The sequence below is a fragment of the Oncorhynchus gorbuscha genome, linkage group LG16, assembly GCF_021184085.1.
Source record: "Oncorhynchus gorbuscha isolate QuinsamMale2020 ecotype Even-year linkage group LG16, OgorEven_v1.0, whole genome shotgun sequence".
Lineage (NCBI taxonomy): Eukaryota > Metazoa > Chordata > Actinopteri > Salmoniformes > Salmonidae > Oncorhynchus > Oncorhynchus gorbuscha.
The window spans coordinates 549,323-565,532 of record NC_060188.1 but is presented as its reverse complement, the minus strand read 5'-3'; the positions used below and the strand labels follow the sequence as shown (position 1 = coordinate 565,532).

Below are 16,210 nucleotides of genomic sequence, written 5' to 3'. Positions count from 1 at the left end.
CCTTCTAACAGACCCTCTACTACCCCAGACTATTACTACCTTCTAACAGACCCTCTACTACCCCAGACTATTACTACCTTCTAACTAACAGACCCTCTACTACCCCAGACTATTACTACCTTCTAACTAACAGACGCTCTACTACCCCAGACTATTACTACCTTCTAACAGACCCTCTACTACCCCAGACTATTACTACCTTCTAACTAACAGACCCTCTACTACCCCAGACTATTACTACTCTTCTAACTAACAGACCCTCTACTACCCCAGACTATTACTACCTTCTAACTAACAGACCCTCTACTACCCCAGACTATTACTACCTTCTAACAGACCCTCTACTACCCCAGACTATTACTACCTTCTACTCTACTACCCCAGACTATTACTACCTTCTAACTAACAGACCCTCTACTACCCCAGACTATTACTACCTTCTAACAGACCCTCTACTACCCCAGACTATTACTACCTTCTAACAGACCCTCTACTACCCCAGACTATTACTACCTTCTAACTAACAGACCCTCTACTACCCCAGACTATTACTACCTTCTAACTAACAGACCCTCTACTACCCCAGACTATTTCTACCTCCTATCACCCTGTTACTGCACCTCACCCCTCTACCTCTCCCCTATTCATCACCCTGTTACTACACCTCACCCCTCTACCTCTCCCCTATTCATCACCCTGTTACTACACCTCACCCCTCTACCTCTCCTCTATTCATCACCCTGTTACTGCACCTCACCCCTCTACCTCTCCTCTACCTCTCCCCTATTCATCACCCTGTTACTGCACCTCACCCCTCTACCTCTCCCCTATTCATCACCCTGTTACTACACCTCACCCCTCTACCTCTCCTCTATTCATCACCCTGTTACTGCACCTCACTCCTCTACCTCTCCTCTACCTCTCCTCTACCTCTCCTCTATTCATCACCCTGTTACTGCACCTCACCCCTCTACCTCTCCTCTATTCATCACCCTGTTACTGCACCTCACTCCTCTACCTCTCCTCTACCTCTCCTCTACCTCTCCTCTATTCATCACCCTGTTACTACACCCCCACTTCCATTCCATCCACCCCCTCTAAACCCCCACTTCCATTCAATCCACCCCCTCTAAACCCCCACTTCCATTCCATCCACCCCCTTTAAACCCCCACTTCCATTCCATTCCATCCACCCCCTTTCAACCCCCACTTCCATTCCATCTACCCCCTTTAAACCCCCACTTCCATTCCATCCACCCCCTCTAAACCCCCACTTCCATTCCATCCACCCCCTCTAAACCCCCACTTCCATTCCATCCACCCCCTCTAAACCCCCACTTCCATTCCATCTACCCCCTTTAAACCCCCACTTCCATTCCATCACCCCCTTTAAACCCCCACTTCCATTCCATCACCCCCTGCCACACTCCCCGGGCTGGAAGCAGATCATCAGCAGAAGGGACCAGGCTCCACCACCAGTCACCCCCTACCAGGACTGGGGGATCATAAGGGGATAGAGCCCCCCGGGGCGTGTGATTTTACTGGGACAGATGATCAACCCTCCATTAACAAAGGAAACCTTTGTTGCGCGTAAAATAAGCTTGTAGTTGTTGTTTACCGAACTGGATAACAACAGACCACTACAGTGATATTTACAGAGTCCATAACAACAGACCACTACAGTGATATTTACAGAGTCCATAACAACAGACCACTACAGTGATATTTACAGAGTCCATAACAACAGACCACTACAGTGATATTTACAGAGTCCATAACAACTGACCACTACAGTGATATTTACAGAGTCCATAACAACAGACCACTACAGTGATATTTACAGAGTCCATAACAACAGACCACTACATTGTAGCTAGAAGGACTGGGGCTATACAAGACAAATAGCTACTAGCTGTATTGAATATTGAAAAACAACATTTCAATGGGAGACTGGCATGAAAATGGAAGCTACGCACACTGACCTCAAGTTACAATTCTGCCCTTAGCCAACTGTACCAGTGTACAGGACTCTACTGAGCTGTGTCCTGGTATCTTACCAAGCTGTTGAGGCCACCCAGAGTGTGGTTGGCATTGTGGAGGGAGTAGGTCAGCTGGTACACCCCGTCATTGGTCTGACTGTTACCATAGAAACCCACTCCAACAGCAGAGCTGCAACAGAAGAAATAAACATTAAAAACAGAGAACTTTTTTAATTACTTCATGTTCACATTGGAACTAAATCTTGGTCCAAATCAAGTAACAAACAAAATTGCTTTTACAAAATAGTTGCGGGAAAGATTTGAGGGGAGGGGCACTTTGTTTCATTTTCATCTGTAACTCAATCAAACCAATAAAAACGGCTGAATCAAAGGCACAAAGAGAACTGAGATGTATCCCACAATACTGCCTGTCTGCAATATGCAGCCTATTACACTGCAGCTCTCTATAGGAAAAAGAGAGGTCTCTGAAGGGTGATTATAGATCTCGCCTTTCCTTCTCTCTTTCCTCCAATATCTCCTCCTTCTTTCCTTCCTTCCGCTCATCTGTCTCCGCACCCCGTCTCTCGACTTCACACTTAGCAACATGTGTCATTGTGTCGTTGTGACACATTGGTTAAATATATCCTCTTTCTCTGTAGAGGAAACGTCTATCTCTCTCAAGTACAGGACACTCTGATACCCTGTTTCACACTACTGAGCCAAGCTGAGCTGCACTGGCATGGTTACCGAGCCACCTTGCTGAAACGGACTGTTCTGTAATAGGACAACTTGGGCCATTATGCCCAGGGGACCTGTACCCCAGAATGGACAGGCTCCTCTGACATGGATAGCGACTCCAGTACATCACTGAGACCCAGCTCCCTGCCATCCAGGACCTCTATACCAGGCGGTGTTAGAGGACCTGTACCCCAGAATGGACAGGCTCCTCTGACATGGATAGCGATTCCAGTACATCACTGAGACCCATCTCCCTGCCATCCAGGACCTCTATACCAGGCGGTGTTAGAGGACCTGTACACCAGAATGGACAGGCTCCTCTGACATGGATAGCGACTCCAGTACATCACTGAGACCCAGCTCCCTGCCATCCAGGACCTCTATACCAGGCGGTGTCAGAGGACCTGTACCCCAGAATGGACAGGCTCCTCTGACATGGATAGCGACTCCAGTACATCACTGAGACCCAGCTCCCTGCCATCCAGGACCTCTATACCAGGCGGTGTCAGAGGACCTGTACCCCGGAATGGACAGCCTGCTTTGACATGGATAATGACTCCAGTACATCACTGGGATCCAGCTCCCTGCCATCCAGGACCTCTATACCAGGCGGTGTCAGAGGAAGGCCCTAAAAAGGCTAAAGACTCTAGCCACCCAAGTCATCAATGGTTGTCTCTGCTACTGCACAGCAAGCGGTACCAATGCGCCATATAAACAGTGCATTCGAAAAGTATTCAGACCCCTTCACTCTTTCCACATTTTGTTTTATGACAGCCTTATTCTAAAATAGATTAAATATATTTTTCCCTCATCAATCTATACACAATACCCCATAAAAATACCCCCAAAACACCCTCAAAACACCCCCAAAATACCCAAAAGCAAAAACCTTTTTTTTATTTAGAAATGCACATTTTTGGTACCCTTCCCCAGATCTGTGTCTCAACACAATCCTGTCTCTGAGCTCTACAGATAATTCCTTCAACCCCATGGCTTGGTTTTTGCTCTGACATACACTGTCAACTGTGGGACCTCATATAGACAGGTGTGTGACTTTACTAATCATCATGTAGGTGGACTCCAATCAAGTTGTAAAAAAGTGTTCTAATCACCCCGGTTTGAGCGAACACTGCAGAGACCACTGTTGAATGATCACACTGGTGTGTTCGTACGTGTCAAAGGGTTAAATCAACCCAAATCCCCAAAACCACATCCCCAAGGGACTAGACACAGACAGAAACCTGTCTGGCACCATGCATTCTCACCGTTCCTTTAGGCTGTGTTGTAACAGGACACGTTTGCCTAGACATTACAACGCTACTACCTCCCAGTAGACCTGTACTCATGTCCCCCATTAATAATGATACTTGTCCATCACATCTGGTACCAGTGAGGTCATTATGTTAGAGGTCATAGGTTAGACACACTGGGACAGGTTTTAGGGAGGTTCTGTGTCCCTGAGGATGTAAGTCATCAATCACTGTATTGGACAGAGCAGACCAGGATCTCTGTCATGGTGCACCAACCCCCATCCCACCCTGTATGCACACTGACCTTCATATCCTTCAGTCATTCACTAGCTGTCAATGTTCTGGAGTCTGGTCACTAACTAACTGCCAATGTTCTAGAGTGTGGTCAATAACTAACTGTCAATGTTCTGGAGTCTGGGCACTAACTAACTGCCAATGTTCTAGAGTGTGGTCAATAACTAACTGCCAATGTTCTAGAGTCTGGTCACTAACTAACTGCCAATGTTCTAGAGTCTGGTCACTAACTAACTGCCAATGTTCTGGAGTCCGGTCACTAACTAACTGCCGATGTTCTAGAGTCTGGTCACCAACTAACTGCCAATGTTCTGGAGTCTGGTCACTAACTAACTGCCAATGTTCTAGAGTCTGGTCACTAACTAACTGCCGATGTTCTAGAGTCTGGTCACCAACTAACTGCCAATGTTCTGGAGTCTGGTCACTAACTAACTGCACATGTTCTAGAGTCTGGTCCCTAACTAACTGCACATGTTCTAGAGTCTGGTCACTAACTAACTGCCGATGTTTTTGAGTCTGGTCACTAACTAACTGCCGATGTTTTTGAGTCTGGTCACTAACTAACTGCCGATGTTTTTGAGTCTGGTCACTAACTAACTGCCAATGTTTTTGAGTCTGGTCACTAACTAACTGCCGATGTTTTTGAGTCTGGTCACTAACTAACTGCCAATGTTTTTGAGTCTGGTCACTAACTAACTGCCGATGTTCTAGAGTCTGGTCACTAACTAACTGCCGATGTTTTTGAGTCTGGTCACTAACTAACTGCCAATGTTTTTGAGTCTGGTCACTAACTAACTGCCGATGTTTTTGAGTCTGGTCACTAACTAACTGCTGATGTTCTAGAGTCTGGTCACTAACTAACTGCCGATGTTTTTGAGTCTGGTCACTAACTAACTGCACATGTTCTAGAGTCTGGTCACTAACTAACTGCCAATGTTCTAGAGTCTGGTCACTAACTAACTGCCAATGTTCTAGAGTCTGGTCACTAATTAACTGCCGATGTTCTAGAGTCTGGTCCCTAACTAACTGCCAATGTTTTTGAGTCTGGTCACTAATTAACTGCCGATGTTCTAGAGTCTGGTCCCTAACTAACTGCCGATGTTCTAGAGTCTGGTCACTAACTAACTGCCGATGTTTTTGAGTCTGGTCACTAATTAACTGCACATGTTCTAGAGTCTGGTCCCTAACTAACTGCCGATGTTTTTGAGTCTGGTCACTAATTAACTGCCGATGTTCTAGAGTCTGGTCCCTAACTAACTGCCGATGTTTTTGAGTCTGGTCACTAACTAACTGCCAATGTTCTAGAGTCTGGTCCCTAACTATCTGCCAATGTTCTAGAGTCTGGTCCCTAACTAACTGCCAATGTTCTAGAGTCTGGTCCCTAACTAACTGCCAATGTTCTAGAGTCTGGTCACTAACTAACTGCCAATGTTTTTGAGTCTGGTCACTAACTAACTGCCAATGTTCTAAAGTCTGGTCACTAACTAACTGCCAATGTTTTTAAGTCTGGTCCCTAACTAACTGCCAATGTTCTAGAGTCTGGTCACTAACTAACTGCCAATGTTCTAGAGTCTGGTCCCTAACTAACTGCCAATGTTTTTGAGTCTGGTCCCTAACTAACTGCCGATGTTTTTGAGTCTGGTCACTAACTAACTGCCAATGTTTTTGAGTCTGGTCACTAACTAACTGCCAATGTTCTAGAGTCTGGTCACTAACTAACTGCCAATGTTTTTGAGTCTGGTCACTAACTAACTGCCAATGTTTTAGAGTCTGGTCACTAACTAACTGCCAATGTTCTAGAGTCTGGTCACTAATTAACTGCCAATGTTTTAGAGTCTGGTCACTAACTAACTGCCAATGTTTTTGAGTCTGGTCACTAACTAACTGCCAATGTTCTAGAGTCTGGTCACTAACTAACTGCCAATGTTTTTGAGTCTGGTCACTAACTAACTGCCGATGTTTTTGAGTCTGGTCACTAACTAACTGCCAATGTTCTAGAGTCTGGTCACTAACTAACTGCCAATGTTTTTGAGTCTGGTCCCTAACTAACTGCCAATGTTTTTGAGTCTGGTCCCTAACTAACTGCCAATGTTCTAGAGTCTGGTCACTAACTAACTGCCGATGTTTTGAGTCTGGTCACTAACTAACTGCCAATGTTTTTGAGTCTGGTCACTAACTAACTGCCAATGTTTTTAGAGTCTGGTCCCTAACTAACTGCCAATGTTCTAGAGTCTGGTCCCTAACTAACTGCCAATGTTCTAGAGTCTGGTCCCTAACTAACTGCCAATGTTTTTGAGTCTGGTCACTAACTAACTGCCAATGTTTTTGAGTCTGGTCACTAACTAACTGCCAATGTTCTAGAGTCTGGTCACTAACTAACTGCCAATGTTTTTGAGTCTGGTCACTAACTAACTGCCAATGTTCTAGAGTCTGGTCACTAACTAACTGCCAATGTTTTTGAGTCTGGTCACTAACTAACTGCCAATGTTCTTGAGTCTGGTCACTAACTAACTGCCAATGTTCTAGAGTCTGGTCACTAACTAACTGCCAATGTTTTTGAGTCTGGTCACTAATTAACTGCCGATGTTCTAGAGTCTGGTCACTAACTAACTGCCAATGTTTTTGAGTCTGGTCCCTAACTAACTGCCAATGTTCTAGAGTCTGGTCACTAACTAACTGCCAATGTTCTAGAGTCTGGTCCCTAACTAACTGCCAATGTTCTAGAGTCTGGTCACTAACTAACTGCCAATGTTTTTGAGTCTGGTCACTAACTAACTGCTAATGTTCTAGAGTCTGGTCACTAACTAACTGCCGATGTTCTAGAGTCTGGTCACTAACTATCTACCAATGTTTTTGAGTCTGGTCACTAACTAACTGCCGATGTTCTAGAGTCTGGTCACTAACTAACTGCCAATGTTCTAGAGTCTGGTCACTAACTAACTGCCAATGTTTTTGAGTCTGGTCACTAACTAACTGCCAATGTTCTAGAGTCTGGTCACTAACTAACTGCCAATGTTTTTGAGTCTGGTCACTAACTAACTGCCAATGTTCTAGAGTCTGGTCACTAACTAACTGCCAATGTTTTTGAGTCTGGTCCCTAACTAACTGCCAATGTTCTAGAGTCTGGTCACTAACTAACTGCCAATGTTCTAGAGTCTGGTCCCTAACTAACTGCCAATGTTCTAGAGTCTGGTCACTAACTATCTGCCAATGTTTTTGAGTCTGGTCACTAACTAACTGCCGATGTTCTAGAGTCTGGTCACTAACTAACTGCCGATGTTCTAGAGTCTGGTCACTAACTATCTGCCAATGTTTTTGAGTCTGGTCACTAACTAACTGCCAATGTTCTAGAGTCTGGTCACTAACTAACTGCCAATGTTCTAGAGTCTGGTCACTAACTAACTGCCAATGTTTTTGAGTCTGGTCACTAACTAACTGCCAATGTTTTTGAGTCTGGTCACTAACTAACTGCCAATGTTTTAGAGTCTGGTCACTAACTAACTGCCAATGTTTTTGAGTCTGGTCCCTAACTAACTGCCAATGTTTTTGAGTCTGGTCACTAACTAACTGCCGATGTTCTAGAGTCTGGTCACTAACTAACTGCCGATGTTCTTGAGTCTGGTCACTAACTAACTGCCAATGTTTTTGAGTCTGGTCACTAACTAACTGCCAATGTTCTAGAGTCTGGTCCCTAACTATCTACCAATGTTTTTGAGTCTGGTCACTAACTAACTGCCGATGTTCTTGAGTCTGGTCACTAACTAACTGCCAATGTTCTAGAGTCTGGTCACTAACTAACTGCCAATGTTCTAGAGTCTGGTCACCTAACTAACTGCCGATGTTTTTGAGTCTGGTCACTAACTAACTGCCAATGTTCTAGAGTCTGGTCACTAACTAACTGCCAATGTTTTTGAGTCTGGTCACTAACTAACTGCCAATGTTTTTGAGTCTGGTCCCTAACTAACTGCCAATGTTCTAGAGTCTGGTCACTAACTAACTGCCAATGTTTTTGAGTCTGGTCACTAATTAACTGCCGATGTTCTAGAGTCTGGTCACTAACTAACTGCCAATGTTTTTGAGTCTGGTCCCTAACTAACTGCCAATGTTTTTGAGTCTGGTTACTAACTAACTGCCGATGTTCTAGAGTCTGGTCACTAACTAACTGCCAATGTTTTTGAGTCTGGTCCCTAACTAACTGCCAATGTTCTAGAGTCTGGTCACTAACTAACTGCCAATGTTCTAGAGTCTGGTCCCTAACTAACTGCCAATGTTCTAGAGTCTGGTCACTAACTAACTGCCAATGTTTTTGAGTGTGGTCACTAACTAACTGCTAATGTTCTAGAGTCTGGTCACTAACTAACTGCCAATGTTCTAGAGTCTGGTCCCTAACTATCTGCCAATGTTCTAGAGTCTGGTCCCTAACTAACTGCCAATGTTCTAGAGTCTGGTCACTAACTAACTGCCAATGTTCTAGAGTCTGGTCCCTAACTAACTGCCAATGTTCTAGAGTCTGGTCACTAACTAACTGCCAATGTTTTTGAGTCTGGTCACTAACTAACTGCTAATGTTCTAGAGTCTGGTCACTAACTAACTGCCGATGTTCTAGAGTCTGGTCACTAACTATCTACCAATGTTTTTGAGTCTGGTCACTAACTAACTGCCGATGTTCTAGAGTCTGGTCACTAACTAACTGCCAATGTTCTAGAGTCTGGTCACTAACTATCTGCCAATGTTTTCGAGTCTGGTCACTAACTAACTGCCAATGTTCTAGAGTCTGGTCACTAACTAACTGCCAATGTTTTTGAGTCTGGTCCCTAACTAACTGCCAATGTTTTTGAGTCTGGTCACTAACTAACTGCCGATGTTCTAGAGTCTGGTCACTAACTAACTGCCAATGTTTTTGAGTCTGGTCCCTAACTAACTGCCAATGTTCTAGAGTCTGGTCACTAACTAACTGCCAATGTTCTAGAGTCTGGTCCCTAACTAACTGCCAATGTTCTAGAGTCTGGTCACTAACTAACTGCCAATGTTTTTGAGTGTGGTCACTAACTAACTGCTAATGTTCTAGAGTCTGGTCACTAACTAACTGCCGATGTTCTAGAGTCTGGTCACTAACTATCTACCAATGTTTTTGAGTCTGGTCACTAACTAACTGCCGATGTTCTAGAGTCTGGTCACTAACTAACTGCCAATGTTCTAGAGTCTGGTCACTAACTATCTGCCAATGTTTTCGAGTCTGGTCACTAACTAACTGCCAATGTTTTTGAGTCTGGTCCCTAACTAACTGCCAATGTTCTAGAGTCTGGTCCCTAACTAACTGCCGATGTTTTTGAGTCTGGTCACTAACTAACTGCCAATGTTTTTGAGTCTGGTCACTAACTAACTGCCAATGTTCTAGAGTCTGGTCACTAACTAACTGCCAATGTTTTTGAGTCTGGTCACTAACTAACTGCCGATGTTTTTGAGTCTGGTCCCTAACTAACTGCCAATGTTCTAGAGTCTGGTCCCTAACTAACTGCCGATGTTTTTGAGTCTGGTCACTAACTAACTGCCAATGTTTTTGAGTCTGGTCACTAACTAACTGCCAATGTTCTAGAGTCTGGTCACTAACTAACTGCCGATGTTTTTGAGTCTGGTCACTAACTAACTGCCAATGTTCTAGAGTCTGGTCACTAACTAACTGCCGATGTTTTTGAGTCTGGTCACTAACTAACTGCACATGTTCTAGAGTCTGGTCACTAACTAACTGCCGATGTTCTAGAGTCTGGTCCCTAACTAACTGCCGATGTTTTTGAGTCTGGTCACTAATTAACTGCCGATGTTCTAGAGTCTGGTCCCTAACTAACTGCCAATGTTTTTGAGTCTGGTCACTAACTAACTGCCGATGTTCTAGAGTCTGGTCCCTAACTAACTGCCAATGTTTTTGAGTCTGGTCACTAATTAACTGCCGATGTTCTAGAGTCTGGTCCCTAACTAACTGCCGATGTTTTTGAGTCTGGTCACTAATTAACTGCCGATGTTCTAGAGTCTGGTCACTAACTAACTGCCAATGTTCTAGAGTCTGGTCCCTAACTAACTGCCGATGTTCTAGAGTCTGGTCCCTAACTAACTGCCGATGTTCTAGAGTCTGGTCCCTAACTAACTGCCGATGTTCTAGAGTCTGGTCCCTAACTAACTGCCAATGTTTTTGAGTCTGGTCACTAACTAACTGCCAATGTTTTTGAGTCTGGTCCCTAACTAACTGCCGATGTTCTGGAGTCTGGTCACTAACTAACTGCCGATGTTCTAGAGTCTGGTCCCTAACTAACTGCCGATGTTCTAGAGTCTGGTCCCTAACTAACTGCCGATGTTCTAGAGTCTGGCCAGGAAAACAGAGAGAGGGAGAGTAGTAGAGCAGATAAATTTGTGATTCAACACATTTAAATCATTGTTACTAGGTAGAACACTTTACTTCTGATGTAAATGCCCACATTTTTGGTTTAATATGTTCACTGAACCACTTGTGGAGTATCACCACCTGCTGCAATAAAAGCATTATGTTACGGTCCACACCACAGAATGAATATAAGACATCTTTAAACAGATGCAGGCAGCCAGATGGACAGAACAAGCATACTGTTATCACCCCCACCGGAGAGCCAGAGGCAGGGAGGGGGGAGGTGTTATGACGGAAGCACATCCTGTAAGAGTGTGTGTGTGTGTGTGTGTCCTGTGTGTGAGTGTGTGTGTGTGTGTGTGTGTGTGTGTGTGTGTGTGTGTGTGTGTGTGTGTGTGTGTGTGTGTGTGTGTGTGTGAGTGTGAGAGAGTGTGTGTGTGTGATTGATACCAGAGTCTGTATCTCTACCATCCATTACTCCAGAACCCTGAGACTAGGATGGTCTGTATCTCTACCGTCCATTACTCCAGAACCCTGAGACTAGGATGGTCTGTATCTCCACCGTCCATTACTCCAGAACCCTGAGACTAGGATGGTCTGTATCTCCAGAGACTAGGATGGTCTGTATCTCCAGAGAGACTAGGATGGTCTGTATCTCTACCGTCCATTACTCCAGAACCCTGAGACTAGATGGTCTGTATCTCTACTGTCCATTACTCCAGAACTGAGACTAGGATGGTCTGTATCTCTAACCATTACTTGATACCAGATGGTCTGTATCTCTAGCACCATCCATTACTCCAGAACCCTGAGACTAGGATGGTCTGTATCTCTACCGTCCATTACTCCAGAACCCTGAGACTAGGATGGTCTGTATCTCTACCGTCCATTACTCCAGAACCCTGAGACTAGGATGGTCTGTATCCTACCATCCATTACTCCATTACTCCCAGAACCCTGAGACTGAGACTAGGATGGTCTGTATCTCCACCGTCCATTACTCCAGAACCCTGAGACTAGGATGGTCTGTATCTCTACACCATTACTCCAGAACCCTGAGACCATTACTCCAGAACCCTGAGACTAGGATGGTCTGTATCTCTACCGTCCATTACTCCAGAACCCTGAGACTCCAGAACCCTGATGGTCTGTATCTCTACTCCAGAACCCTGAGACTAGGATGGTCTGTACTCCAGAACCCAGAACCCTGAGACTAGGATGGTCTGTATCTCTACCGTCCATTACTCCAGAACCCTGAGACTAGGATGGTCTGTATCTCTACCGTCCATTACTCCAGAACCCTGAGACTAGGATGGTCTGTATCTCTACCTCCAGAACCCCATTACTCCATTACCAGAACCCTGAGACTAGGATGGTCTGTATCTCTACCTGTCCATTACTCCAGAACCCTGAGACTAGGATGGTCTGTATCTCTACCATCCATTACTCCAGAACCCTGAGACTAGGATGGTGGTCTGTATCTCTACCCATTACTCCAGAACCATTACTCCAGGATGGTCTGTACTACCTGAGACTAGGATGGTCTGTATCTCTACCGTCCATTACTCCAGAACTAGGATGGTCTGAGACTAGGATGGTCTGTATCTCTACCATCCATTACTCCAGCACCCTGAGACTAGGATGGTCTGTATCTCTACCATCCATTACTCCAGCATGCCCTGGCATTATCACACCTGATTCCACTAGTCAAAGGTTTGATGATGAGTTAGTGGAATCGGGGGTGTAAAACGTGCCCCCTCTGTGTCCCCAGGACCAGGGTTAAATAACACTGAGCTATAGAGGTACAGTGCTGCCACACACATGACTTCAAAGTGGTTGTTTTCTCCCAGCTGCACTTGATCGGGATTGCCTCGTTGGCAAAATGTAACCAATGGAATAGTCCCAAAAGTTCAAACCCAGCACATGCACGCTTTATGAAATACAATTTGTACCCTGATAGTATTACTGTGCTCCACTACACACACTGCTAGACCAAGTGCTCCAGCGCTCTCTCTCTCCCTCCGTCTCTCTCCATCACTCTCTCTCTCTTTGTCTCCATCACTCTCTGCTCTCTCTCTGTCTCTCTCTCTCTCTGTCTCTCTCTCTCTCTCCCTCTCTCTATCTATCACTCTCTCTCTCTATCCCTCTCTCACCCTCTCTCTCAGATCTGCATTCAAAAGCTGCACTAAGATCTCTACTGAAGGAAGACACCGCAGCATACTTAGATCCATAAAGGACAGTCATTTATTTGCCAAGCGTTCGGTCACACCTTCATCAGAGAGAGCAAATAACTTATCTAACTGCACCTTAGCTACATTGTTGTGCTACATTGTTGTGTCGGGTGCAGATTTCTGCATTTCCTGCATGAGGATCTCTGTTTGCGTCCCAAATGCCAACCCATCTCCTACATAGTGTACACAGGGCTCTGGTCTAAAGCAGTGCACTGTATAGTGAATAGGGTGCCTTTGGCCATAGGGCTCTTGTCTAAAGTAGTTTACTATTTCAAGGCTATAACCTACAATGAAACACATTATGAAGCATTTGCGAGTGGGACACAATAGGCTGGTAGGGACATAAAGCTCTCAGCATTTAAATAACATTTAGTTGTATTAAATCATTATCGTCTATAAGTTGTGACTTATTTAGAATTAAATACAAATGAAAAGAAAAATGCCTTATTAGGCTCAGTCTACATTGTCTTTAAATTCATTTTTAGAAACATGAGTTAGGCCAGTCTGTGGCTTCATGCTCATGCAATGGTTTCTGGAGATCCGGAGACTATCCTCTCTACACTGGCAGGGCCAATGGGGATGCTAAACACCCCAGACTGAGATAGTTTATGTCACGCCTTGGTCATTGTATCTTGTGTTTTTGTTATATGTTTGGGTAGGCCAGGGTGTGACATGGGTTTATATGTTGTTTTTCGTATTGGGGTTTGTAGTATTTGGGATCGCGGCTGATTAGGGGTGTCGTATAGGCTGGGCTGCCTGAGGCGATTCTAAATCAGAGTCAGGTGATTCTCGTTGTCTCTGATTGGGGACCGTATTTAGGTAGCCTGAGTTCGCTGTGTATTTCGTGGGTGATTGTTCCTGTCTCTGTGTAGTGTTCACCAGATAGGCTGTAATAGGTTTCTCGTTCCGTTTGTTGTTTTTGTATATGTTATAGTTATTTCATGTTACGCTCTTCATTCATTAAAGTCATGAGTAACTACCACGCTGCATTTCGGTCCGACTCTCTTTCCACAAACGAAGAACGCCGTTACAGAATCACCCACCACACTCGGACCGAGCAGCGTGTTAACAGGCAGCGACAGCTGGAGCAGAAAAAGGAAGACGTTATAGATGGCAGAGGCATGGAGTATACGACGTGGGAAGAAATCGACAGGTGGGCGGCCGACCCAGAGAGAGTGCAGGTGCCCGCCTGGGATTCGCTGGAGCAATGCGAAGAGGGCTATAGGCGAATGGAGTCGGCGCAGAGCGAAAACCGAATGTAGCCCCCAAATATTTATTGGGGGAGGGCGCAGAGAGAGAGTGGCTGAGTCAGGGTTCAGACCTGAGCAAACTCTCCCTGTTAATCGTGAAGAGCAGTTGCAGTGGGAAAGGCTGCACCACTTGGAGAATTGGACATGGGAGGAGGAATTAGACGGAAAAGGACCCTGGGCTCAGCCTGGAGAATATCGCCGTCCCAAGGAAGAAATAGAGGCGGCTAAAGCGGAGAGGCGCTGGTATGAGGAGGCAGCACGGCAACGCAGTTGGAAGCCCGAAAAGCAGCCCCCAAAAATTATTGGGGGGGGGCTAAAAGGGAGTATGGCTATGCCAGGTAGGAGACCTGCGCAAACTCCCTGTGCTCACCGTTGGGCTAGAGAGACCGGGCAGACACCGTGTTATGCTATGGAGCGCACAGTGTTTCCAGTGCGGATGCATAGCCCGGTGCGGCACATACCAGTCCTTCCTATTGGCCGGGCTAGAGTGGGCATCGAGCCAGGTAAGCTTGGGCAGGCTCGGTGCTCAAGAGCTCCAGTGCACCTGCACGGTCCGGTCTATCCAGAGCCACCTCCACACACCAGTCCTCCGGTAGCAGCTCCCCGCACCAGGCTTCCTGTGCGTGTCCTCGATCCTGTAGCACCAGTTCCAGCACCACGCACCAGGCCTTCTGTGCGCCTCGCCTGTTCAGCACATCCAGAGCCTTCCTTCCCTCCTGCGCTGTCGGAGTCTCCCGCCTCTCCAGCGCTGTCGGAGCCTTTCTCCTCTCCTGCGCTACCTGAGTCTCCTGTCTGTTCAGCGCTATCAGAGCCTTCCTTCCCTCCTGTGCTATCGGAGTTTCCCGCCTGTTCAGCGCTATCAGAGCCTTCCTCTACAGCGCTGCCAGAGCCTCCTGCCTGTTCGGAGCAGCCTGAGCTGCCAGTCTGCAGGGAGCTGTCAGTCTGCAAGGTGCTGTCAGTCTGCATGAAGCAACCAGAGCTGTCAGTCTGCATGAAGCAGCCAGAGCTGTCAGTCTGCAAAGAGCTGCCAGTCTGCAGGGTGCTGTCAGCCTGCATGGAGCAGTCAGAGCTGTCAGCCTGCATGGAGCAGTCAGAGCTGTCAGTCTGTATGAAGCAGCCAGAGCTGTCAGTCTGCATGAAGCAGCCAGAGCTGCCAGTCTGCAAGGAGCTGCTAGTCTGCAAGGAGCTGCCAGTCTGCAAGGTGCTGCCAGCCTGCATGGAGCAGTCAGAGCTGTCAGTCTGCAAGGAGCTGTCAGTCTGCATAGAGCAGCTAGATCCGCCAGTCAACCAGATTCTTCCAGATCTGCTAGTCAACCAGAATCTTCCAGTTCCGCCAGCCAGCCAGGATCTACCGGAGCCTACTACCTGCCTGAGCTTCATCTCAGTACTGGGCTTCCTCTCAGTACTGGGCTTCCTCTCAGTACTGGGCTTTCCCTCAGTTCCGGGCTACCCCTCAGTTCCGGGCTGCCCCTCAGTTCCGGGCTGCCCCTCAGTCCCGAGCTGCCCCTCAGTCCCGAGCTGCCCCTCAGCCCCGAGCTTCCCAACAGTCCCGAGCTGCCCCTCAGTCCCGAGCTGCCCCTCAGTCCTGAGCTGCCTCTCAGTTCCGAGCTGTCCCTCAGTCCCGAGATGCCCCTCAGTCACGAGCTGCTCCTCAGTTCAGTGGGGTTCTGGGTGAGGACTATTAGGCCATGGTCGGCGGCGAGGGTGGATTATCCCAGCACGCGAAGGGGAGGAACAAGGACATTAATGGAGTGGGTCCACGTCCCGAGCCGGAACCGCCACCATGGACAGACGCCCACCCGGACCCTCCCTATGGTTTTGAGGTGCGTCCGGGAGTCCGCACCTTAGGGGGGGGGGGTTCTGTCACGCCTTGGTCATTGTATTTTGTGTTTTCATTATATGTTTGGGTAGGCCAGGGTGTGACATGGGTTTATATGTTGTTTTTCGTATTGGGGTTTGTAGTAGTTGGGATCGCGGCTGATTAGGGGTGTCGTATAGGCTGGGCTGCCTGAGGCGATTCTCAATCAGAGTCAGGTGATTCTCGTTGTCTCTGATTGGGGACCGTATTTAGGTAGCCTGAGTTCGCTGTGTA

The 16,210-nt window shown here is 46.7% G+C and overlaps 1 protein-coding gene across 2 annotated transcripts in view; it reads right to left on the bottom strand.

Moving 5' to 3' along the window:
• The window catches only part of ttyh2l (tweety homolog 2, like), an 85,951-nt gene that overhangs the window by 46,380 nt on the left and 23,361 nt on the right, over positions 1-16,210 (bottom strand). Inside the window, exon 3 of one of the 2 annotated variants that reach the window (XM_046306417.1) lies at positions 2,058-2,169. In XM_046306417.1, the coding sequence (XP_046162373.1) occupies positions 2,058-2,169 (112 nt within the window). Of the gene's footprint in view, positions 1-1,982; positions 2,170-16,210 lie in introns of those variants that run through there. The other variant, XM_046306418.1, reaches the window with a different exon arrangement.